Source organism: Elgaria multicarinata, chromosome 1 (assembly GCF_023053635.1).
Source record: "Elgaria multicarinata webbii isolate HBS135686 ecotype San Diego chromosome 1, rElgMul1.1.pri, whole genome shotgun sequence".
In the NCBI taxonomy this organism is placed as follows: domain Eukaryota; kingdom Metazoa; phylum Chordata; class Lepidosauria; order Squamata; family Anguidae; genus Elgaria; species Elgaria multicarinata.
In genome coordinates this window covers 154,220,546-154,248,191 of record NC_086171.1, presented here as the reverse complement: position 1 = coordinate 154,248,191, position 27,646 = coordinate 154,220,546, and the positions used below count along the sequence as shown (strand labels likewise).

The window sequence follows — 27,646 nt, the reverse complement described above, 5'->3', positions numbered from 1 at the left end:
TTTGTCCATTAAACTGCAATTTAATCTTATCTGTTGTTGAAGTTAGCACATGAAAAAAGGAAAGTAAGAGCCAGTATCACTGACTACAATGAATTGGAGGAAAAATCATTTCCAAGAGGAATTTTAACAGACAGTAGGGCTCAATTCTTTTTACTTAATAAAAATACAGTTAATTTCAACAGTCTCAAAGTTGCCCATAATCAAGAATCTTGGATGAAAGGTAACTAGAACTCTACTACCCAGCTATTCCATCCTTTGCCTACAAACATAAATTCATTCCAGTGGGAGTAGTGGAAGATGTGCCAGTTTTATAATTGCTCTTTGCAATTTCAAATATGCAGACTCTGAATGTCAGACATGATTTTAACTAATTTATCTATCCAGTAGGGCCTTACTAAAGCTAATATTATAATATAAACATTGCTTTAAAATTGGTTCTAAGAGTTCATTGTGTAAGAAATGCATTTACAATTGTATAAGACTTGAAAAGTAATCCAATTCAATTCAAAGCAGGATTAAGGATTTTGAAGCTCCACCTAATTATATTTTTGGAATAAATTTCAAAGTGAGGAGGCACAATTTTGCAAAGAAAATGTAGTCATATGCCTACCCCCATTATGTACAAAAAAGACTGGGTTTTGCAGGAAGCACAGCACTTTTCCCAGCTGGAACAAGTATTTAGTACAACAGCCATGCAGCTCAGGACTAAAGGCTGGAAACACAAGAACTCACATTTACGTTCCAGTAATATTCAAGCCTGCAGTTCAAGAGCTGCATGGAGAGAAGGGGCTGCTGTGAGTCTTTGCTCAGCTGAATATTTTGTTGCCTTTTTCCACAATCCACGGTAAAATCTACTTTAAGACTACAAATTTATCCATGACAATCTAAGTGGCTGATTCTGTATATTGCGAGCTACTGTAGATGTTACTACTTCCTGGAGTATATGCAAGCTGTGGCATGCTCCTGTGAAAAACTGGGTATTGAGAAAATTTTACTCAGGATTTAAAGGAATTCATAGACTGGAACCAGAAGATAGAATTCAAAAGTTTCAAGAACTCCAATTCTTTCTGTCTACATCTACCCAAGTCTGTGTTTCAGCATTTTTATTCTGATCTATAGGCCTATAGAAAAGCAGAACAAGAAACTTATCTTTGGGTCTAAAATAAAGCTCACTTATTCATAGCCATGCTGCAAATGCTTCAGAAAAAGTAAAAGAACGTGCTCTGTCTCTTCTGCCAAGACTCTCGTTCACGCACTGGTTATCTCTCGGTTGGACTACTGCAACCTTCTTCTCTCTGGCCTTCCTTCGTCTCACATCAGTCCGCTGGTCTCTGTCCATCACTCTGCCACTAAGATCATCTTCTTGGCCCGCCGCGCTGACCATGTCACTCCACTTCTGAAATCTCTTCATTGGCTTCCAATTCACTTCAGAATCCAATATAAACTTCTCCTACTGACCTTCAAAGCTCTTCACGGCCTAGCTCCTGCCTATCTCTCCTCTCTCATCTCACACTATCGCCCCGCTCGGGCTCTCCGCTCCTCCGATGCCATGCTTCTCGCCTGCCCAAGGACCTCCACTTCCCTTACTCGGCTTCGTCCTTTTTCTTCTGCTGCCCCTTACGCCTGGAACGCTCTTCCAGAACACTTGAGAACTACAAACTCAATCACTGCTTTTAAGACTCAGCTCAAAACTTTTCTTTTCCCTATAGCCTTCAAATATTGAGTTTGTTCTGACTTTACACTGTTGGTTTTGCCCTACCCTGTGCCTGTTTACACTTCCCTGTGCCTGTTTGCATTCTCCTTCCCTCTTTATTGTTTACTACAACTTATTAGATTGTAAGCCTATGCGGCAGGGTCTTGCTATTTACTGTGTTATCTGTACAGCACCATGTACATTGATGGTGCTATATAAATAAATAATAATAATAATAATAACAAATAGACCATCGTACCCTGTTTATTGTGACTATTTGGGGCAGGTGAAAAGGGCAAAACAGGTAGTAAATTCATAATGTGCAATCCCCATCCATATGCAACAAGATGCAGCCCCAACTGAATAAACATCTGAACCAACATCTGAAGACAGAACTATGAATGCACATTATTATAAACTTATGCGATAATTATTATCATGTGCCAATCCCTCATGCAGCAGCTGTCTAATGCATGTTGGAAAAAGGGCAGATCAGTATCAAACCTAGATGTTAATGACATCACAATGTTAACATTTATCTTTATTAGTTCTAGTGTTCGCGAGAAGAACCTAGATAAGGGAAATGAGCAGATCACAGCTTACATACTGCCACTGCGAATAACATGACATAGTCATATCATAACGGTCAGAAACATGCGAGCTTCCATAACAGCCACAATTCTAAAATGGCAAGTTGGATTCGCAAGAGGGTACTGAGGAGTTGTGATCTGCTCATAAATATCAGCGCATAGTGACAGTCAGAGTTGGGTAGTAGTGGGAATGACAGCCAAGTTCCCAAAAGCAAGCTTCTCTGTGTAGCTTCCTTTAAAAAACAAAACAAAACCTAGAACCATTCTAGTAGTCTAGAATCCAATTACATAGACTCAGCAATGGCAACTACATCAATGAACTGAGTTAGAACTCAGGGCCAGTACCCAATGACAATGAAAGAAGTGTTTTGGTTTTGGATTTTTTTTAAAATACACATGCCACCAATGTGGCAAGAGTGTCACCCAAATTTTTGTAAAGCCTAACTACCCAAATTTAAGAAGCCTAGATTGCTTTTGGAACTACCTGCACAGAGATGCTGCTGTAGAAGAATATGCACAACTCTGATAATAGGCAGAGTAGATTGAATCACTATAAGAAATTAGTGTTGTGCACAATTACACTGAAAGCAGATAAATCCATGTTTTGTGTGATCAAGGTACAGTCTGAAGACTCAAGAGTTCATTTCAGATGTAATGTTAACCATGATTTGACAACCTGGAGCTTCCCTGAGTTTTCTGTTCACATGTTTCCTCCCCTTTTCTCATGCAGTTTCTCTCCTCTTAGTGTTTGCTAACCGTAATTTGCCATCACATTTGAATTGGCAAACAATGGTTAGTGCCAAACTTCAAAGCATAATTTGCAAATCCATTTCAAACCATGTTTTCAAGTTATGGCTGGGAGGCAAAATGTAACCATAGTTTTTGAATTCAGATATCATAGCAAACTATGGTTAGTGAAAGCCAGGAATTGAATAAAAAACCTGGTGGGGAGGGGTAGCCTGTGGGGTCACCCCCAATTATAGTTTGACATTGCATCTGAATTGAGCCACTGGTGGAGATGAAAGTAGAGGGGCTTCTTCATGTGATTCCCTGAGTCTTAGTTTCAATTCTCCTACAAATTCACACTGCAGGCTGAACAGTCCACTCCTCTGCTGAAATGTCATCCTTCAAGCTTTTAAAAAGGAGGGCAGGGGAGAACAGTAACATAGTTATTTCTCTTTGCCACAATGCTGTCCCCTTTATTAAGTGTGGAATTAATATTGTTCTATTGCATTTGAACTGATAGTTGCCAGACTAGTCCGCAGAGACTAAAATGTCATAGGGATACACTTTGAAGCAACTGAATGGTTAAGTATGAAGCCATGACAAAAAAAATTAGGCAATTAATATATTTTGCCAACCTTGTAAAACCACTTAAACATCTCAAGTGTCAGTACAAGTTATTAGATTAAACATACAAAGGATAATCTGATATATCCAAAGTCAATTAGTCCAAAGAACTATCCAGCTAGTTCTGTACATATAAGAGACTTTGGACTTCTTGCTTAAATAGGGTCCTCCATCAGTATAGCAAATAACTTTTGCAGCTGGAGGGAAGTTTCAAAATTAGTTTATAATACAGCATGGGAATGAGTTGTTCCAAGAAAAACATAAAAAATCCCAATGAGCTAGTACAAGCCAATGGGCTCACCTTAACTCTTATGATTCTAGCCCTGGTCTTTATATCAGCAGATACATAACCAAACAGCGAGTGCAAAGCAAAACAAGGGTTAATTTGGGGCATATTAATTTCCCCCCTTAGAAATACGTAACACAAACTGGAAAGCTCATCTTTCAGATGTTTTATGACCAGAAGAAAGTGACTTATTAGCTTTCATACCTTTCTTTCTTTCTAGACATCTTAGGCTTGTTTTATGTCATCTCTTATTCTTAATAATTAAATAGTTTCATGGTTTAGCAACTGTTTTTTTGCTTGGTTCAGCCATAACAACCAGAGGTTGCACAACCCATATTTTTTTCCAGGACCACAAGCCACAGTTTGCCAGATTTGGATAAACAGCAAACTATAGCATGCTGCTATACCAGGAAATGAAGGATTCAATTACCATGCATGAGGGGAAGAAAGAAAGTACATGAGCTCTACACTTTACTCATAATACAAAATGATTAAGTGTTATGTCTGAATCTTGTGTACATTTGAGCTTGCATAAATCCACTGATAGATCAGACCAAAGGGGCCATGCTGGATCAGACCAAGGGGGCACCTAGCCCAACATTCTGTTCACAAAGTGGCTGAACAGCTGTTGACTGGGAACCCACAAGCAGGACATGAGTGTAACAGCACCCCGCACCCCATGTTCCCCAGCAACTGGTGTACACAGACATACTGCCTCTGATACTGGAGGTAGCCATCAGAACTAGTAACCATTGATAGCTTTCTCTTCCAGGAATTTATTTAACCCCCTTTTAAAGCCATTGGTTGCCATTACTGTATCTTGTGGTAGAAAATTCCATAGTTTATGCACTATTTGCTAGATATATGCTTTACTCTATGCCTGGACCTTGCCTGTCTGTGTGATGTGAAAAGAACAGGAAAAGTGTTGACAAAGAACTATCCTTTGCTTCTTCAAAATTGACATTTTGACCTGTCACTATTACTTTCATTAAACTGTAATAAAGTAGGTAAGTCTAAGGGCAGTATCCAATCTGCTAGCTTTAAACATGGTGCATTAGCAGGAACACCCATTAGTACAATGGGAAAGTGAAGCTTGCTAACACAATCCAAGAAACAACCGGAAACTACTGCTTCTGGAATGGGACAAATCAGCAGAGATCTTTTCAGCAACCTCAGTTGACTTGTCCTATTGTGGAAGCAATAGTTTCGGGTAGTCTCCAGTTGCGTTATCAAGTGCTACTTTCCTAGTAATTATTCCTGCTAGCACAGCAATACTGCTTACTGCCCTATATTCTACAGTTTCAAAACCACTGACCTTTTTCATGGTTTTGCCATTTTAACAGAGCAATCGTGGTGGTGGTAGAGGAGCTGTCTCTGCTAGCCAGGGCAAGAAAGGGGCATCATGCTTTCCGCCTTTCTTTCCCCCTCCCATTGCCTCCAATGGGAAAGAATTCCCTGCACCAACTCCTGGGCTCGCATAGCTTCCAGCTTTGTTTGTGGACATGTCAGGGGAATGAGGGGGTTGATGACCCTGCAGATTCTCTGCCACTCCTGACATGTTCATGATATACTCCCAAACTGCTTCATTTTCACCCCCCTGCTAGCAGAGCACTACCTGTGGAGCGGCCACATCAGCAGAAAGCTCCACCGCTATCCTGGAAGGAACTCCATGGACAAACCTCACTCTCCAGCCCCAGAGGGAGAGGCCCACAGAATCCAACACTGTCTGGGACCTCCTTGTCAGGGGCCATGGGATTGCAACCTAAGATTTCAATGTTATGAAAAACAGAGAAATATTTTAACATTTTAAATATTTAATTTTGTAAAATTAAATAAGTGGCTCTGAACTAATTGGTGTTTTTTTAAAGAAAGTGAAAGTTTATGCAAGCAAATTGATGCATGTTATAAGCTGTCAAAACAGCTTTGTCTATGTATAAACACAAAACAAGAAAAAAAACCTTCACATATAAAATAAGAAAATAAGAAAATATGCTCTATTTGTGCACACTAAGTGCCAAACTCAGTTCAAGTTTCTCAAAAGGCCTTGGCAGTTACTAAAAATAAGTGCATGAAATATGCATTAAAGATCTCAAGAGACTTCACTACTGAATATCTGAATCACTTAAGGAGAGTTTCCAAGCCAAAAATGATTCCTTGCCAAAGTATGCACTTGCTGCAGCATGGCTTCTTTATATCAAAAAGAGTGCTTCCATACAACAATAAAGTGTGACTTCATTTACTTTTGGCAATACTATACAAGCTCTAGCCTGATTTCAGCGCTAATTGAGCAATATGTAGCCTCCACACAATGGATCACCTTATTCAGAATGGATACCTATGCTGGGGAAAACTCAGACCTCACATTTTCATTAAAGCAACTGCCACATGCTGCAGGAGAAACTTCATAACAGACACATATTTCCCTGTAAAGAACACCCCCAGCTGCCACTGCTACTTTTGCTGTTGCTCCTCCAGAGAGAAGAAAAGTCAATCTCCCGTGACCTTGAGCTCTGGACACCTACCTTGAAACTACAGCAAGAAACCTCTAGTCTATTCTAGATGAAAAGAGAAAAGCCTCCTTCATTTCACCATTCCTTCTTCCATGAAAAGCAGTAATTGCCCATCAGTGCTAAAGAAAAATTGCTTATCCTACAGATTTTAATTTTTCCAGAATGTGAAACTGACAAGATTCCACCATTAAGCCCCACAAATCTGCTGTCATGGGCTGTGTCCCTTAGAGGGTAATCTGTCAGGCCTGCAAACCGATGGTGGATGGGGCCATCCTTTTCTTTTCTCTCCCCATACCCAGTTGGCAAGGGACTGAAGTCTTATTAGAGTTCTGAACTGATAATTTGCAGAGGGCTTCTGAAATTAGGCTGAGAGTCACATGAAATTAGGCTGGGAGATATATGTGGTCCAAAGGTTGGAGGTTGCCAACCCCAGTGTTGCAGTCTCAAAAAGAACTAAAACGTACACCTAATTTCACCATGATATTGTACTGGATTCACTACACTTGCACCTCCATAGTTGAGGGACTTCAGGACAGGTAATGGTAGAGGGTCACAGAGCGAGGCAGAGTTACAGACCATCATGAGCCTAGAACTGTTGTGACCGAGGCTCTAAACGTCACTTAAAAGACTATAAAAATTGGGATCATACTTATGGGGGAAACACTGGAATGAAGCCACCTAAGAAATATGTTATTTAGATTTGCAGGTATAAATGAATAAATATTGCCAATACCAAAAAAAGGGGGGTGCATGGAAGGAACCTATGCTAAGGAAAGAACAATGCACGAACAATACACTGTGTTCGAATGTATTAGAGGAGGAAAAGTGAAACCTGAGAACTATTTTGCTAAAAACACTTCCCCACACTCCATAACCTAATAGCCTCTGAGGTAATGTGGTCATGTAGGAGGCGCTCCGCTCATTCCTTTGCTGGACAAACATGACCTAATTGACGTCCCCAACTGTACGGACCAAGATGCATGTGTTATGGCTACTTTATGTAGTTTATAGCAAATATATCAACTTATTATTGGAAATTGTTAAATTATATTTGTGATTTTTTTCCTAAAAAAATCACAAAGCTGTACCTCTAAACTAGGTGAGACATTAGCACTCACACCTAGAACTGTTGTGACAGAGGCTCCAGAAGTCACTACAAAGACTATAAAAAAATTGGGATTGCACTTATGGAGAAAACACTGGAAAACTCCTAGGAAATATGTTCTCTGGATTCCCAGGTATGTTCCTAAATGTTGCATCAAGTGTGTTTTGCCATTATGAATTATCTGTTAAACAAGCACTGTAGGATGAACTCATGGAAAGCAAGCTCTATTGTGCTAGTGTAATGTTTAAAGGGCAACCAAGCTGTCTTCACTGCTCCCACATCTCAACCTAGTCTTGTTTACCTGCTGGCATTGTTCCCCCCCCCCCCCAAATCATCCATATTCTCTTGTCATTTTAATACTTTGGAGCTATTAATTTTATTTTTTATTTATTTATTTTATTTATTTAAGGATTTTTATGCCGCCATTCAGCCAAAAAAGGCTCTCACGGCGGCTTACAAAAGTATTTCTTGACAGTCCCTGCCCACAGGCTTACAATCTAAAAGACATGACACAAAAGGAAAGGGGATTGGGAGGGAGGAGGAGGAGGGGGGAAAGGAAAGCAAATTCAGGCACTACAATCTTAGTTGGAAAGTTCAGCAGTAACAGTTGACAGCAGGAGGGAGGGGGCTCACAGCTGGAGCTGGACCCAGGCACGGTGGACAGGTGCCTGGCTGCTGCTTCCTCCCTCACTGATGGCCTCTGCAGAGACAGTTGGTAGCAGGAGGGAGGGGGCTCTCAGCTGGAGCTGGACCCAGGCACGGTGGAGAGGTGCTTGGCTGCTGCTTCCTCCCTCACTGGTGGCCTCTGCAGAGACAGTTGGTAGCAGGAGGGAGGGGGCTCTCAGCTGGAGCTGGACCCAGGCACGGTGGAGAGGTGCCTGGCTGCTGCTTCCTCCCTCACTGATGGTCATTAATTAATGCCAGAGCGAAACAATATGGGGTACTTCATATATTAGTTTTCCTGCAGGGAGATAAGGACTGGATTCAGAAGTTACGATAACCCATGATGGGTTAATTAAGCCACAATGGCTTAATTAACCCATCATGGGTTATTGTGTCATTTGGTGGGAGTGTTTTTTTTTTTAAAAAAAAACCCATGATGGGTTTGCCAAAATAACTCACTCTGATAACCCATGGTGTGCAGAGTAGTTATTTAACCCATTGTGGGTTGTTGTGTCGTGTCACTGTGGCTTATTTTGGCTGGCTATAGAGCTGTGCAACAAGAGCAGTCAAACCAGCTGCTGCTCTGCACTAGCTTACCACTTAGCGACCAAGCCAGCAGCGTAGAGGAAGAAGGTTATGAGGTTTGATCCTGATCCTGCAAACCTGCAAGATGTTATAGGCATCTACCGCTTTTTGGTGCACCTGGGATTTTTGCTGCTTTCAGAATTAAGGTGCTGGGTTTTCATAGTGCATTGGGTGATTTCCGCTCTGTTCCAACAGGGTCCCACGGAGCTGAAAAAAGCGGACCATGCTTCTCCCAAACCAGGTGTGTGTGTGGGGGGGTGTTATAGCAGTCACACTGCACTCTACTCCACTTTAGTTTTCTATGGTTTGGGCAGAGTCCTGGCAGCTTATATGAACATCATCCTGGGATCCTTGTTCTTCTGACCCTGCTCTGTTCCCTGCTCTGTGGAAAGGGAAAGCATGGTGAAGTGAGACGCATCCTCAGAAAAGAGCAAAGCCCTTTGGCTGGAAATCTGAGTAGCCAGTTCCCCATCAACTCTGCTAGCCCATTTCCGCTCTAAACGATAGTGGAAGGTATCCTAAGAATGCTTCCCTGTAACTAGCAAAAGGTTAATACATCTGTAAATCAATATATCTACACATTGAAATATCTACACGGTGATATATTTATATATAGATATATCTATGCACCCTTATCTACACGGTGATATATCCACACATTGATATATCTATACAATGATGTAACACAATTGCTATAATTCTGGGAGTAGCTATTTTGGAGGGGAGAACTGTGAATTAATGCTAAATCGAATAATGGCCCTCAACTGTTTTTTAGAAATGCTGAACTGATATCCAGTAAATCAGAAGAATAGAAGATAGAGATAGATAACAGTAGTAAGTGTAGTAAATGTGCATGGATTTAATAGTGGATCGGATACCTCCTGACAAGGAGGCTGTGTGTGGAGTTTAGTCCACAGCAGTGAACTATATAATGACTGAATGAAGTGTTACCTTTAAAAAATGGAAAAATAATTAACCAAACAGAACAGCCACGGGGTGGAGTTGTGCCAATCTTGGATGTCATAGACAATATTCAATGAATACTAATGACATCCATGCAACCATGACCCCCAGGATGGCTGTAGTTCTGCCAGCTCAAATTTTATTTCACAGATACAAAATGTGACATACCTATTACAGAAGCACAATGCTACATGTGGACCCTATGCTCTGATTTTGTTAGAGATGAAAGGTGTGTCTGGAGGCACACTTAAAAAAGTAGGGAAAAAGAAAAAAGTTTGTAATTCTATGGCCTTTTCGGAGCATGAAAAAGATCCAAAACAGCAGTCAACACTTTTCAAATGTTTCTGGCATTCTTGCCTGCATTATGTCCTACCCTCCTTGCGCTATAGATTACCAGATCTTTTGACAGAAAAGAGAGCTGAAAGATGTGGAATATATAGAAAGTAGCTCACACTCTCAAACACCTCAACGTGTAACATCTGTAAAGCATAATAAATAAGAGAAGATTCAATGGGAGAATTATTAACAATAATGGCACAAAGGTCACTACCATCACACCCCTGTGCCATTTAGAGTAGGATACAGGACAACTTATGGAATCACTTGGATATGGCTACCTAATCTCATACCTATTATTTCCTCATGTTCTGAAGTTCTGTTATTACCAAGAAGGATATTTTCCACTCAATACTGTGTGGTAGGAATGGCTCAGCTATAGACTTGGCAACATTCTCTCTCTTTTGATAAGATACCTAAAACTGTATTGGTGCCAAACTAGACATTACAGCAGCACATCAATGTATTAACCTAGATTTCCCTGATCTTGTAAGAAAATGTGGTAGGGTGAGGCATCTGATACTGCCAGTGAAGAGCTACGCAGGCAGAGGTTGCTAAACCTTCCCTCCCCACAATTTGAGCTCAGGTGGTGGAACAGTGCTTGGGAAGAAAGACTGCAGGGTTGGGAAGAGAGGATTCCATGTTCTTCATACACACACACCCTTTGTTGTTAAAATTAGATTCCATTACCTTTCTATATGATTGGGAAAGCTCCAGGTTTAAACACGCACCACCACCACCCACACACAAGTCCTGGTTTAAAAACCAGTCTCAAGTCTGTATTTTCCTGCAGTTGGCTGCTTTTTGTTTAACCCAAACAGTGAGGAACACATGTACCTGCACATCACAAAGTTCCAGCTTAAACTGCCACTCCTTTTTATTGTTGCAGAGCACTACAGATACTCTTCTGGCATTAAAATTATATTGACACCTTCAACATTTTGGTGTGGAAAGAAACTTTAAACCATAGCCTACTTACCAATTCCACTTTTAAATCTTTGGAAATATGTATTGATTGTTCCATATTCAGTTGAGGGGTTGTGTTCTATAGCACTACAGGATAGCAACACATGGAATTTATTGGAATACTAATTTCTGAAGGAAGCAATTCAAAATGAAGTTGATTGCTACCAATCCTCCCTTCCCTGTAAAGAACCAGATGTGTAAACTTTCTTCAAATAAAAGCCTATATCCTCCAAAGTGTGCAAGAACTTAGGCATGGGTGTGGAGGGGGGAGCAAATAACACTGCACATGTTGCCATCTTGCATTGCTACAGAACACAAACAATCAACAGACATAATATGCATTATAAAGTTTTCAGAATTCCTCTAACAGTTTTAAAACACCTCCCTAATTTTTTTGCTGCATGTGTACACATAAAACATTTGCTAGCTTTCCTTATTCATGACCAGTTAGTTGTAAGAACAAATCCAAAGAACAGATATGAAATTTAAGGTACATGAAGCAATGATTCATGTGATAATTTCATGCTAGATAAGTAACACTTTTAGATCCCTAGTCCAAAATTCAAGATCAACCGATTTAGATTAATATCCCTATTTCACCTATAACAAAAATGAATTCTCTCTTCAATCTTGGGATCAAGGCAGATTGTTCTTAAAAACTAGCAAAATTAACACAAACAGTCCTTCTGCAGCACAAGAGTTTAGATAAGTTTATATGAATAATAAAATTCAGCTTTGAACTATTGGAGGACATATATGTTTCATAAACAAGGATCAGTTTTAGTAAATATGGCACAGGAAAACTGAAGTGTGCTGCAATAACAATAACATTAAAATGCTAAAGGAGAACACCAGCAGTTTTATTACACCCTATGCTGTGGAAGCATAGGGTGTAATAGATCAAGTAATGACATTGTCCATTATTTAATTTCAAATAGGAAATGTGACCCTGAAAAATCGAGATGTTTGATTATATGACTCTTAAAATACCTGCATCAGAATCATACTAGTCTGCTTTGTTCAGTATTGTTTCTCAGCACAATCACAGGTAACATAACTAGCCCAAGGGAAGCACATATGACAAATTTCTTGATACCTAATGAATAGTCATACCTCAGTGAGGGCATGCAGTTGTCCTTGATGTACACAGACGCCCATAAACCTACAAAACAGGAGTAAACAACTTCTTAGATGAGAATCAGATAGTTAGTCAGCTTTAAAATAAGTTTTCAGTGCATTTGCATCTGTCATCTGTTACAGTATGGCTACAGCTTTAAACAAACTAAGTACTTTGTTTTTAAAAAAGCAAGCATTTTGGATGACAGAAGCTTCAAAATATTACCGAAATAGAAGGACAAATTATACTGTGGTCAACGGTATCAAAAGCCACTGAGAAACAAAGATGTAGTAACAGGATCGCATTCCCACTGTTCCTCTCCTGAAGGAGGTCAGCAATCAGGGTGACCAAGGCCAATTCCATCCCAAAACCAGGCCAGAATTAAAACTGGAATGGATCCAGTTAATCAGTTTTATTTAGGAGAGCCTGTAGCTGAGGCACCATACTCTCTCGAGCACCTTACTTAAGAAAGCGGTGTTTGTGACCAGATGACAGCGTAGATCTCTGGATTGAGGGAGGGTTTGTTCAGTAGAGGTTGCAACCCACCATCATGCAAATGATGCATTTATCACTGCCCTGATCCATCCAGTCAGTCCACTGAAGCTAGCTAGAAAAAGCGAGGAAGGGCAGGGTCAAGAGAGCATGTGGTGGGTCATACAAGCGTCTTGTTCGCATCCTCTGGCTCCAAATGGCGGTATTCAAGTCAGCATGAAGGTGAGTGGTTTTATCCTCAAAGTACCTTGCAAACTCATCACAGTGGGCTTCCGAAGATTCCAGCACTGGGTTCACTGGGTTTCAAGAGAGCAACCTGCAAAGCTTTCTTTGCGCCTTCACTGCCACACAGTAGGCACAATTATACACTTTTATGCATGCTCAATCATGTTCATGGTGAGTCTTACGCCACTTATGCTCTAGCTGTCTTCTGATTTGTTTCATTGTCTGGAACTCCACAGTAAGGGAGCATTCTGAGCTCCATAACGCTGAAGAGGGAGCTCAAGAGCGATCAATTCAATGGCCTGTTGCACATCACCATTCCGTAGTGTTATGCGGGCCTTGAAAGAATCGCTGGCCCTGACTCCTGAAAAATCCCCCAGAGTATTCAGGTATCGCTTAGATTCCATAAGTCTCTGGAGGCAGACCATCTTAATGGGTCCCCCATTAACGCACTGGAATGGTGAGACCAAATTTTACCAAGATTTCCACCACCACCCCTCACACCCAGAGGCAAAAACTAGATCAATGGTATGCCCTGCCCTATGTGTTGGGCCAGTGACAAATTGAGTCAGCACCATGATTGTTATGGAGGATATGAAGTCCAGAGCTGGTCCTGTTAAGGCAGCCTCAGCATGGATGTTGAAATCTCCTAAGATCAAAGTCCTAGGGTTTTCAAACATCACATCCAAGACTGCCTCAGCCAGCTCAGTCAGTGAGTCCATTGAATAGTAGGGTGGACAGGACATCAATAGAACCCCCAATCTGTCTTTGGCCCAACACAATGTAGAGGCCCTCATACTCTGTCCCAGGGTGGAGGGGTTTCTGGGTAAGATTGAGCTTTTATGGATCACAGTGACTCTCCCCACTTCCGGCCATGCAGCCTGGGCTAGCGCTACACTAAGTGGGCAGAGCTGGGTCATGTCTACACTACCCAGTTCACCCACCTGGGTCTCTGTGATGCATGCCAGATCAGCTCCCTCGTGGCTGAAATCTTGTTACAAACCAACCTGATATTCACCAACACTACAACCAGGCCAGAAGATGTGGCAGCCGGTCTACCTGCAGGATGTAGAGGGGATCAGAGAGGGATATGGCTTGTAGCCATCTGGGTCCCTCACCACTTTGATGACATTTCCTTCCCATTTATATTCTCAAAAAACTCTACATCTTTTTAAAAGTTCTATATGATGCAAAGGGCATGTTTATGAGTTAAAATAAGAAGCTTTTAAGTTGTTAATAATTCTCAGTATTCTCTTAATAGATGGGGTGGTGAAGGAGAAATGGAATCCAAAGAGAAACAATGAAATGAATCTTTTACAGCAGCCTTCCCCAACCTGGTGCCCTCCAGATGTTTTAGACTGCAACTCGCAGTATTCCTGACGATCAGTGATGCTTGCTAGGGCTGACGGAAGTTCAAGTCCAAAATATCTTGAGGGTAGCAGATTAGGGAAGTCTGTTCTACAGCTTTAAAATTGGTTTGTGTTAATAGAAAAATCAAACAGACCTGCTTTTACCTCATCCAATACATAAAGTTCTTTCTAAACACTGGAACAAAGTGCAAAGGATGCGTCATTATACCACATGGAACCACATGGGAAAGCCATACGCGGCTGCTTGTTTTAAACCAGAGGCTAACTATAGAGCAACATGCAAGCATAGTGGATTATTTCTAAGCAAGGGTTGTTAAGTTATAGAACATAACACTTGGAACCTCAGTGGAGAATTAAAAAACAACATTTGACCTTCAACATTTATCTTTCATGCCCAGTCATTCCGTTGTGAAAACAGAAAGTGCTGACTACAGGTCAGCGTTATGAAATCTTGTATCAGCATTCCAGAAGTAGATATCAAAGATGCATTAAAAACCAACTTTATTACCCATACTGGAACAGAAATTAAGTCGGTGGTGGTGGTGGTGTGTGTGTGTGTGTGTGTGTGTGTGTGAGAGAGAGAGAGGGAGAGAGAGAGAGAGAGGGAGGGAGAGGGAGGGAGGGAATGAGAATTAGCTCCTGGTTTAACCAAAAATTGCTTGCACCAGCACTCTGTTGTGTTTCATTTCAGTTATCCCACTATTTATTTTTTTACATTTCCTATGCATATATACTTCCTCTTCTTGGAACAACGGCCTTGGTTCCCTTCCTCCCCTGCCCACAAAATAGATTGCACCATTACATTTCTGTGTATGCATGCTGAGTGTACATGCATTTGCATGTGTGCCCACGCACACACAAATAAATTATGCAACATGCCAAGCGGGGACGGGGAGAACCTTGAGGCAGGATTGTATGGATGCATTTATGTAAGGTGAAAAATGCAGCCGCCTCCCAACCAAAAAAAAAAAAGAATGCAGCAGAAGACATTAAGTTTGTGCAGCCATCTCCAGATTGGATCCTTGCCCCTCTCGGCTAATAAAAACTAGCAGGGATGGAACAGCCGGCTGGGCTAGGGAAGTGATTAATGCCTCTTTGTAAGACGGAGTGGTCCTGGATTGCCTGAAAGAGGCAGTAGCGAGACCACTCCTGAAGCAATCTTCCCTGGACCTGGAAAATCTTAATAACTATAGGCTGGTGGATTCCCCAGTATGGTGTTCTGCAGTGGTCAGTTTTGCTGTTCAACATCTACATGAAACCGTTAAGTGCGGTCATCCGGAGTTTGAGAGTGCGTCATTACACATGACACACAGCTCTATTTCCCCTTCTCATCTTCATCAGGTGAGGCTGTGGATGTGCTGAGCCTGGGTGCAACAGTGGACTGGATGAGAGCAAATAAACCGAAACTCAATCCAGACAAGACTGATATGCTGTTAGTAGGTGGTTCTTCTGCCTGGATGGAGGGTATTCAACCTGTTCTGGGGTTACACTCCCCCTGAAGGAGAAAGTCCATAGCTTGGAGGTCCATAGCCTAGAACCATCTCTGTCATTTGAGGCTCAGGTGGCCTTGGTGGCATGAAGTGCCTTCTACCAACTTTGGTTGGTGGCCCAGCTATGCCCGTACCATGACAGGGATAACCTGGCTTCAGTTGTCTATGCCCTGGCAACGTCCAAGTTATGCAATGCACTCTATGTGGGGTTGCCTTTGAAGACCGTTCAGAAGCTGCAGCTTGTGCAAAATGCAATGGCCAGATTGATAATGGAAACCAGGAGGTTCGAACATATAAGACCGACTCTGGCCCATTTGCATGGGCTGCCTGTATGTTTCCAAGCAGGATTCAAGGTGTTGGTTCTAACTGATAAAGCCTGACATGGCTTGGGACCACAATACCTGATGGAATGCATTTCACAACTTAAACCTACCCGTACACTACATTCTATATCTAAGGTCCTCCTCCGGGTACCTACTCAAAGGAAGGCTTAGAAGACAGCAACAAGAGGCAAACAAGCCTAATAATAATTTACAAGCGATGCAGGTAGAAAGCCAGTAGGGGTTTGGGGGCTATATTGCAATGAATGTCACATGTGTGATTGCCTGCCTGTTGGACAGGTGTTGTGGATGTGTGCTTGGTGAAAGTAGCTTCTGGCCCTCAGAGAACAAGTTTGTTAAACAGGTGAAGCTGAGAGAGGTTTGTGGATGAGACTTTCAGAGATATAATAGTGGTGTCCCATTTCTATGGTAACAGCTTCTCTGTAGTCACAGTGAATGAAGGTCTCTGGGAAAGAGCATCACTTCCAAGAAGAAGGAAATCCATTCTTTCGAAGGATGAATGTATATTATTTTGCGCCAAGAATATGTCTCCAGGGCAGAGGGATTGCGGTAGTGGGTGATTCAACCATTAGAGATAGACAGCTGGGTTTGGGAATTGCTTGCCTGGTGCAAATGTTGTGGATAACATATATTGTCTATAAGATAGCCTGATAGTGCTGGGACAAGTCAGCAGTTGTGCTGCATGTCAGCACTAATGACATGGGGAAATGTAACTGTGAAGTCTTGGAAGCCAAATTTAGGCTATTATTTAGGAAGGTGAAAGCCAGGGCCCCTACAGTAGCTTTCTCTCAAATGCTGCTAGTCCCACATGCACAGCTATCATGTATATAAATACTTATCAGTAAATGAGTATGTGGTTCAATGTAAGCTAATGTAAAGTGATGCACATTGGGACAAAAAATCCCAAGCAAGTATAACATGATGGGATCTGAGCTGAGATTGCGGTGGACAGCTCAGTGAAAATGTCAACCCAGTGTGCAGCCACTGTAAAGAAGGCAAACTCCAGCATGATTAGAAAAGGAATTGAGAATAAAACTGCCTGTAATATACTGCCTTTTACACAAATCTATGGTGCGACCACACTTAGAATACTATGTACAGTTGTAGTCACTGCAGCTAAAAAAAAAAGATATTGTAAAGATAGAATAAGTGCAAAAAAAAAAAAGGCAACTAAAACGATCAAGGGACTGGTACACCTTTCCTATGAAGGAAGGGTACAACAGCTGGGATTGTTCTAGTTTGGAAAAAAGAAAGCTAAATGGAAATATGATAGAAGTGTACAAAATTATGCATGATGTGGAGGATGTAGATAGGGAGACATTTTACTCCCTCTCCCATAATACTAGAACCCAGGGTCATCCCATGAAGCTGATTGGTGGGAAATTCAAGACTTCATTACCCAGCACATAGTTAAACTATGGAATTCACTACCACAAAATGTGGTGATGTCCAGCAATGTGGATGGCTTTAAAAGGGGTTTGGATAAATTCCTGGAGAAGGATATCAATGGCTTATAATCATGATGGCTAGGTGCTACTTCCAGTATCAGAGGCAGTAAGCTGATTGCTGGGGAACATGGGTAGGAGGGTGCTGGGGAACATGGGTAGGAGAGTACTGTTGCACTGTTTCCTGCTTGTGGGTTCCTGGTTGACAGCTGGTTGGCCACTGTGTGAACAGACTGCTGGACTAGATGGATCCTTGGTCTGAACCAGCATGGCTCTTATATTCTCATGTCCTCCTAAACTATTTACCAGTTTCTTGGAAGTTAACATATGGTCAGTGCAAATGGATTTTCTAAGCCCTTACAAGAGCCAAAAGACTGATATTGCAAATTGGAAGAATAAATGTTCACCGCCCATAATGCGGTGTTAATAACAATGCTATTAACATTTGAACAGGTGGCATATAGGTGCCATTCACAAATGGATAAATATACGGATATTGGTCTGCTTTTCTTGAAACTTACATATAGCTTACACATAACTGATAGAATATTAATATCTCTATGCATGTATTTTTTTCTTCCCCCCTTCTCACAATTTATTTTGTTTTGTTAAAGTCACAATAAAAAGAAGAAAGATTAATAAAAAAGACTAGGTTCTACTTGATGGAACATCTCACCACTGTTTCACAATTCAAAGAGCTGGTTTTGATCTATAAAGCTCTAAACATGCTAGGATCAAAATTAACTGAAGAACCACTTATTCCTTCATAAAGCTGCCTGTTCCCTAAGAACTTCAGAAGTCCTCCTTTGGGTTCCCCCTTTTCCAGAGATCAGACAAATTGTCCATAAATAAGGGCATCTAAACTGGGTAAAACCCATTCCAGGGGTATTTACTGACTCCTTTTCTTTTGACTTTTAGATGACAAATTAAAACTTACTTGTTACTAAAAACCATGACAAATATGAATCCTATCAGCTGCTTTATTGCTGTTTTAATTTGTATTGTTTTTATTATGTTTAAAGATGTAATTGTGGTTGTTTTATCCTTTTGTTGGAAACCACCTATGTCAGGGTATAGCTCTTTTGCAAGACCCTACTGATTTATACGGCAGTATCACAAGATTTCTGCTTGATGAATTTAAGGTCTGCCTTCTCAGTTTCTTCTCCAGCAGCCACCTTATTTTGCAAAGCATGATCTTAAAAATCCTATGATACATCTTTAAAAATACAAAGGAGGAGAAAACATATAAACTGAAGAAGATTTTTCCCTAATCCTAATTGTTCTTTAATAGGACCTGCTGAAGGCACTGAACCACAAAAGTTCTATTCCGCCCACTGAATTGTTTGATATTTCACTGAAGGACTAATATATGATATGACTCTCCGAAAATGTTATTGTTTTCTCTCTTTCCTTTCTTACAATTGAAACTCACTTTAAAGAAGATTCACTTGGAAAGCTTTTTTTTATTTGCTCAAGATGGATTTAATCAACAAGTCAATTCTTAGAAATGCTCACCAAACATAAAACATTTTCAAGTTCTCCCCTGAGAGCAATCAAGATATTGACTCAGTTGGGATGACACGTTAGTCAACGGGGGACTATTTAAGTAATTTATTTTCTAGAAATAACCAGAGGAGATAACCAATGGTAGAGTTGATTATCTGCACAACTATTAATTATCGTGTCATGAGGCGGGCTTAATGGATTATTTCACATGCTTACAGAGTCACAAGGCAAGAGCATCAGTCCTGTCCTTTGGTGGGGTGGTGCAATTGGGGCCTCCCCACAAGCTTACCGGGATGGGCACATGCTGTCCCTGCTTGGGGCGCCCACACGTTCCCAGGAACGTGCACATCCCTTGGTCCCCCGCCCTACGATCCATCTGGAGATCGGCTCCAGGGGATGGAAGGAGCTCCTTCCATCCTCTTGAGCCAATGTGCAAATGGATCACAGGGCAGGTGTGATGGATGTCTGCTGCGGCTTGTTGTGCAACGTCAAGACCATGAGAGAAATCCATCTGCCAATATCGGGGCGGGGGGGGGGCACAAGGATCTGTCCTGCATCTGTGATGAGCAGGAGAGATGCTTCCATGTCCCGTCCCCATTAGCCATACGAGAAGAGCTTCTGCTATTGGGAGGTATAGAAATAAGTAAGTTATAAGAACAGTGACAAATATGCCTTAAAAGGCGGGATATAAATTCTGTTGTAAATAAAACCTTCATTGTAAGTCAGGGGTCCCCCAATCTTTGAGTCAGTGGGCACATTTGTGGATGCTCTCACAAAATGCCTGCCATGAAGGATGCGTTGCCCATTTACAAAATGGCTGCCCTGGTGGCCATGGTCAATCATAAAACACTCATTTCCCAGAAGGTAAACTGGTGAGTAAAAAGAAAAGTAACCTAAATACAAGACCAAGGTGGGGTATGAGTTTCAAAGCACAAACCCACTCCTGAACTAACAGTTTTCTGCTTTAACACCCATTTCACAAACTATACTTGGTCAAGAAGCTGAGAACAAAGCAGAGATGGGATATGAGCCCCAAATGCCGAATCAAATATTTGCCCCCACAAAACACATTTCCCATTTTACAGAAGGGAAACTTGTGATGCTCAGAGAAACACACACAGAGGCAAAAATACCTAGCCACATCTGACACCCACACCAACCCTCCACAAGATGAAACACATACCAGGCAAAACCATTCCACACACAAAACCAAAACTAGCGAACCCATACACACCACACTCACAGAGAGAGAGAGAGAGAGAGAGAGAGAGAGAGCAAAAACACTTCACACCACCCCCTCTAGCCCCATAGGATAATCCCTACCAGCTTACATTTTTCTTTTTCTTTTCTGGATGGCTGGACATGCTTCAAAACAAAGAACTGGGCTGAGTCACCCACCATTTTAATTTTCTAAGGATTGCTCTGGTGCCAAATGAGGACCAGAGGCATTCTTCGAAAAGAAGATAGCATCGGAAGCTAGAGCTTTATGATTTTTAAATATATATTTTTAAAAAAAAAATCTGGAGGAGCAGGGAGCTATCAGTTATTAAGGAAGACATCCACTAGTACATTCATGCCCATGGTGACCACACTGGGGATCTAAATTGTATGGGAACTGTTTTTTTATTTCTAGGCATCTTATCACTCTCATGAACCTATAACCACATGAACCACTTGGGAATAATAGTAGTAACATCTTGTACTGCAAAATAGAAAGCAAAAAAATGTGCTGCAGAGATTAAAAGCATAATAAAATGGCACGGAGGATATCGTTTATGAAAACAAAACAAGATGATCTTAGCTAATGCATTTCAATTTTCCAGGAAAAAAATGTGGTTTTTTTCTGGATCAATAAGAACATTGATCCAGCATTGTCTACTCCAAAATTTCAGGCAGGGGGATTCATGGCCCTGCTTACTGAGATTTTTTTTAAATTAGAAAATGCAAAGGACTGAAGCTAGAACATTCTCAAGAAAGTGTTTGACAAAACAGGGCTAAGAATAGAACCAAAAAAGAGGAAATTTTATTACTCACAAAATTAAACTTGCATTTTGCAAGCATAAATATTTGGTTTTGCCTACAACTAAAAGTGCATCCTCTTCTCTCCATCCTAAGCTTGATTCCCTTTTGAAAAGACCATGGACATTCTGCACCCCAGGTTATATTCTTTCTTTTTTTCTTTCTTTCTTTTAACCATTCTTTCTGAAATGCTATCCTTCCTAAAAGCAGCTCAGTGCTGCATAAGGAGGTGTTTTTCTTTTATCCTCACAAACATCCTTTTAAACATGGTCAACCTGCTATCTCTCACCTATCCTAAGACCATCTTGTGAGCTTTGTCCAGCACTCTTCATTACATTACACAGGTTCGATATAAGTTAAGATTAAAATTACTACTAATATTGTAAGAATGAATGACTATCAGACTGCTTTTCAGTGGCATGTAATGTCAATGCAAGGCTCCCTGCACAAGTTAATACACTTCTTTCAATTAGCATACACACACAGTTTACCTAACACGGAAGGGCTAAATATGAATAAGGGGGTGGAACAAGCATGTAAGCCCCACTTCCATGAATGGAGATGTCTCTTTAGACCTTCATGCACTTAGCATGAAGGTCTGAAGGAAGTTCTGGAAGTACATTCAGCTGAACATACATAGAAGGCTCCCCAGAAAACGGTTTCTGATCACAAAAAAGTTTTCAACCACACTAACCTGAATGTACTTATAAAGCCCTCTTCACAATCTTATGCTCAATGCACAAGAGTCTGAAGAGCCATACATGTCGGGATGTTGGGGCTTGCATGCGTTTCCCCACCCCTATTGACTTTTAGTCCTTGCATGTTCAGAAAAATGCCTGAAGATATGCCCCTCCCTAAATAAATGAAGAATCATAACAACTCTTTAGTAAAAAGTTGATTTGTAATTCCATGTACAAACACAAACACACATCCTTCCTTACTTTAATATGTTTGGATGGGAAAGCCTGTTCATGAGCTGGACTTCTTTTAGCATGTTTGCTCTATTGCTGCTTAGCGTATTCATCTTCAGAGCCATTACTTGATCAGATACTCTGTGCCGCACCTAAAGAATAAACCGAAAAGGAAAAGGTTTGAGCTTTCAGTAGAATGGACACACAAGGAAAGCAGTTATTGGCCCAGCAAGTCTCAGGGAAGTTATTATGTTCTCTAGCATGTCATGTGGCCAGAGTAATTAATCAACTTCCACATATTTAAAAACTTTCCCACGAGTGCTAATATAACAATGGATTATTTATTGCTTCTCTTACTTCTAACAGGTATATGATAATTTATGCAATTAACAAACTATGATACTGCAAAGACCATCAAACGCCACATAAATCCCTCTTATTTGCCATACCAAATTTGCAAATAGTCAGATGTGTTTAAGGGGAAGTCATCTTTAATTTGTACTCTTTAATCACAAGGAGAACAGTGGAAATGGTTTCCACATAATCAAGTTCTTATGCCAGCATTGTAATATGATTCTTCTGTGGTTCATCCGAAGAATCACATGACAGCTTCTGCTATAAATTATGGTGCCAACATAGAAAACCCAGTATAGAGATGCCAATTCCAGTTTCTTCATCATACTGAAGGTAACATTTGGCCTGACCCTATCCTGAAATTTATATGTTGATATACTACAGATCAATATTCTGATTTGCTTGTTGTTTGCATTCCATCATATTTTTACACTACCATTATCATGTGGAAAGTCACTGGAAAGGCTTCCATATTAAACTATTTATCTGTGTTATTTATAAGATGCCCTATATCAAATGTTTTCTTGGCAGCTCACAAGACTACACACACACACACACAAAATACATCAACATAGCACATTAAAACACCAAATAATCAAGCACAGATTTAAAAACAACTAATCTCTTGCAGCACCCAGGGCAACTGTGCCAACCATACAGGGCAAAAGGGAAAGCCCTGCTAGATCTCTGTATATTCTTGTACTCCCTTGCATAGCCTTATCCAATATCCAGAAACAATTCCCCTTTCCCTTTACCAGGTACATGCAGTACAGCTGCATCAAAATTCAAGAAAAAAAGAAAAGTTGCATTTTAATTCGGCACTAGTTGGAAAGGTTTGGAAAACACCTTCACCATTACCCTCTATTGTTATTGTTCTAGAGACTGCCAAAGAGAATATCAGGTCCGTAGTTGGTCTGTTTGTAACAGGTGCATGCTGACCACGTTACTATTTTCAAGAGTATCTATCACTTAAAATTGGGTACAGTATTTCAATATGTTTGCTACTGTATTTGCAACTGTATCTTTGTGAACTGCCCAGAAAGCTTTGGCTATTCCACAGTATAGAAATGCAGTAAATAAATAGCAAAATCCAGGATCAATTCTGTGTGTGTGTGCTTTCAGCTAGAGAAAAGTAATAATTTTAAATTTTCCCTAATTCAAGATCTGCTCAGGCATGAAAAAGGTAACATTGCAGTTGTTTTAAAAGTTTAATTTTAATGACAACCCCCATACAAAACATTGAATAAATTGTAAGGAAAACAAAGATCACATCAGTTTAATTTATATGATGTTCATTTTCTTAATGTTTTTCTGCTATCGCATATCAGAGCAATGACAAGTGAAATCTTAAGAAAAATCTGAACACACATGCCCCTCATAAGAAGCTCATTCACATATAAAAGTAGTCCCTACGTAACACATCTGTCATCTGGAAAAATCAGAAAAGGCAGATAAATAAAATATTCAGCATTATTTAACCCAATACCAGGAATTCTCTTTTCCACCTTCTCTTTAGGATCAGAAGAAATACTGGCACTTGAACAGAAAACATTCATATTTGGTTACCTTTTTTTATTCTAAGGCTGAAAATCCTATTAGGGAGTAAATTCCATTGCAATCAAATGAACATACTTCTGAGTCAACCTGTTTTGGAATGCGCTGTAAATGTATAACCAAAAGCACACTTATGCTTTTCTGATTTATGAACTATTAAAGTACATTATGAAATACAAAGGTAGAAGAGATCCAAAGGTCATCTCTAGTTTGACTTTTTGCATGAAGACAGGATTTTCAATAATCACCTTTATGCCCTTATTCAGATTACAGTGCTGGACAAGCACAGAATACAACAGACACAGCCTGAAAAAGGTATTGTCAGACACAAAGTCCATTAAGTAGCACACTGTCTTCTATACGCATTATTATAAATATTAAAATTTCAATATCTTGCAAATTTAATGAAAAGAAAAATCCCTTAATTGCCATTCTAACATAGTCATAAAATGATACTTTACATCAGGAGCAAGCAGAAGGTAGATACAGGTATACTGGAAGATTTCCAAGTGATTTGTAGCAAATCACCTAAGTTTTCTGGCTTGCAATGGTTTAACAATGGCATCAACAAAAAGCCGTCTTTTCTCCTAAATTAGGCTGCTGAAATCAAGAATGCTTGGGGAAAACAGGAGTAAATTTGTGTGTGAAAGGATTTGGGTACAACATCAGTTCTGGTAATGAAAACAAACTCCTGGCCTCAGAAGCCTATGCGGCAGGGTTTTGCTATTTTATTGTTTTACTCTGTACAGCACCATGTACACTGATGGTGCTATATAAATAAATAATAATAAATAATAAGAATCACCTTGTTCTGCAGTTCTATGTCTGGCTTCCTAAGCTACTATTTTGCATTTGCTGGAACTTGGGATTCTAGTGAAAAAGAAATTTAATCCCACATTCCTAAAATCTGCCCCACTCTTTTAAGTTACAGAAGCTAGAACATTTGTTTAATGTAGTCTTGTCACCTATTTTCACAGGGAAGCTAGTCAAAGACTGGGTTCCGATGTCACCTTGCTAACTACTTAAGAATTAATTTGCTTTTATGTCACGTTCTTGCCAAGGGTCAAGTTAAGAATCTTTGTTTGGAGCATCCTACAAATTCTTAAGTAGTACCAACTCTCAACCCAGATGAATTCCTTTTGGCATGCAATGCCCATCTTATTATGCCATGCCAGCTGCTGCTTTATCCTTCCTTTTCATTTCTTTCCATCCCCCCTGCCCCTATCTTTAGCTGCCTTTGTTTCACTGTTAATTCAGTAGTCCCCTTCACTTCCTCCCCCTCACATAGAAGATCAAACTGCAGCTCATGCAAGAAAATGCCAACTAAGACATGATTGTGAGAGAAAACTGCATTAATATTCTAAACTATATTACTCTATCAAATGACGAATCTGGCTATATTACCTAAATTGTTATGCTCATCAAATACATAAGGGAATATTAACATGAATAAAACAGATGGAAGATTTGGACGATGTGTCTTGACAATCTTGTTATTCATAGAATGTCTGAAGGCACAGAGGGTAAGCAATTGATCTTTTCACCTAGAATGACTCACTACCATTATTGGAACTAGAGCAAGCTACAACAGAAATTGTTTAGACTTAAGCCTAAATTTTCAGTTTCTAATAAGCCCAGAAATGAACTTGTGTAATTCTAGTGTGATAGGCTGAATGAGTTCAAACATATTTTGGCAACACCCAAGTTTGATAACAAACAAATCATTTATACAATTTCAAGTAGATCTTTCCATAATGATTTTGAGCACTTGGAGGATGTTTTAAGTCTACCGTTTATGTTCCTCACAAAGTGGGTATAAATTATAAATGGAAGTTCCTGTTCAAATAGATTCTGTCCTTTGTAAAAAGGAAACTTAGCCCAAAACACTGGGGAAAAAGTCACGCTTTCATTAAATAATGAGAAAATTGAAGATAATTACTGGCTGTTTCTTTGTATGAGTTTGTTTTTCTTTTTGTCAAGTATTAGTCCTGAACAATGGATGCAAAGTGTCCTGGGCAATATTTTATTTGTCATGTGCAATTTTTCATTTCGCCCCAACTTCCAGTAGCAAACCCACCCCACAGAAACCTCTCAAAGTTGGGGGACGCTCTAGAATAGCAACCCATGCATGAGGCATGAAGAGCTGCTGCTGAAAGAAAATATTCTCTTCTTCCAAATACGCCCCAAAGTGCTTCTCAGACACACGTGGGGGCAGGAGGGATTTGTGTTTGGACCTGGCAGATGTGATGATTTGTGTGTGTAATGGTTAATTAACTTAACCATGGTTAATTAACTTAATTGGGGGAGGGGATTCTCAACACAAAACTGAAAGCAGAAGCAGTCTCACTCACAGAAGGGTGTGTGTGTGTGTTGCTCAATACAATGCTGTTGAACTCAAGTTGCATTTCCCAGATGGCCCACATTGTCATGGGTATGACCCAGAACATCCAGAATCAAATCACATGAAAAAGCACTGCCTATTTGGAAATTTGTTTTCCTTTGAAACAAACTAGGCATATGGCAGCTCTTTAAGCTCAGACATTAGAGACTTACGTTGTAGAAACTGAAAGCTGCAAGTTAAAATATCATAAAGCCATATTATCTACAACTGAAGTTCATTTTAAGTATTTTTCAATATTTAAAGTGAACATTTAAATATAATGTTCACATAGTGCATATTCAAACTATGGAATTCGCTACCACAAGACATAGTGATGGCCACCAATTTAGATGGCTTTAAAAGGGATTTAGACAAATTCCTGGAGAGGGCTATCCATGGTTACTAGTCCTGATGGCTCTATGCTACCTCCAGTACAGAGGCAGTAAGTCTATGTACTCTAGTTGCTGGGGAACATGGGTGGGAGGGTGCTATTGCACTCCTGCTTGTGGGTTTCCTGTCGACAGTTGGTCAGCATGGCTCTTTTGTTATTATGTTCTAATATTATTACATTACCAAATGCAACAAGTTCTATATATGGGAAAAATGCAGTTGAGGACATTTTCTTTTGGTCTGCAAAGAAGCATAATATCACAATTCCGCATGGACAATATCTGCATAGTACATACAGGCTTGAGCCAGAGTTTTAGAGAAACCAACTACAACTTCAACAAGAATTAAAAGGCAATTAGAACATTGAGTTCAAATCAGGGTGGTCTAAAACCAGCATAAACTGACTTAAAATTAGCAACAAGGGAATTAGCAATCAGTGATTTAAATCAAGTTTCCCACTGAAAGTTTTTAATATATTTCCTGAACAATGGTGTATATCTGAATAATAAACCAGTTGTTAGCGGTTCAGTTTACAACTAAATAGAGTACTAATTAATGGGACAAATTAAGTTACACTAAAATTGGAAATAACCCCCAAATTTATCTTCATGCTACATTTTTTATGAGGATAAGACTAGGGTCAAGAAAGAGTGAAGTAGAAAGAGCAACACTGGAAAGGAAAAAAAGACAAAATTGTCCATTGTGTGCCTGTTTATATTCTCACACTTATCTGCAATTCTTGTCCAACTTGCCGTGGAGTAATACCCATTGACCTTAGTGGAATTTATTTCTGAGTAGACATGTATAGGATTATGTTGTTAATCACATACTGTCGCCAAAATAACTTATTCATTTGATTTGTACCCCTCCTTTCTACAAAGAAAGATGTATCAGAGAAACAGAAACAGAAAACCCAGAACTTTCAAGAAGCAAGAGCTGGTAGGCTGCTCAGAGACATTTTCATGGAAAGAAAAACTAAAATGCTGATATGTGATTTAATTTCCTTCT

At 40.1% G+C, this 27,646-nt stretch overlaps 1 protein-coding gene across 1 annotated transcript in view; it reads right to left on the bottom strand.

The window, feature by feature from the left end:
- The window catches only part of TESK2 (testis associated actin remodelling kinase 2), a 68,128-nt gene that overhangs the window by 27,130 nt on the left and 13,352 nt on the right, over positions 1-27,646 (bottom strand). The window contains exons 3-4 of the mRNA XM_063139726.1: positions 21,991-22,112; positions 12,161-12,209 (exon numbers count right to left, since the gene is read on the bottom strand). Of these exons, the coding sequence (XP_062995796.1) occupies positions 12,161-12,209; positions 21,991-22,112 (171 nt within the window). The remainder of the gene's footprint in view (positions 1-12,160; positions 12,210-21,990; positions 22,113-27,646) is intronic.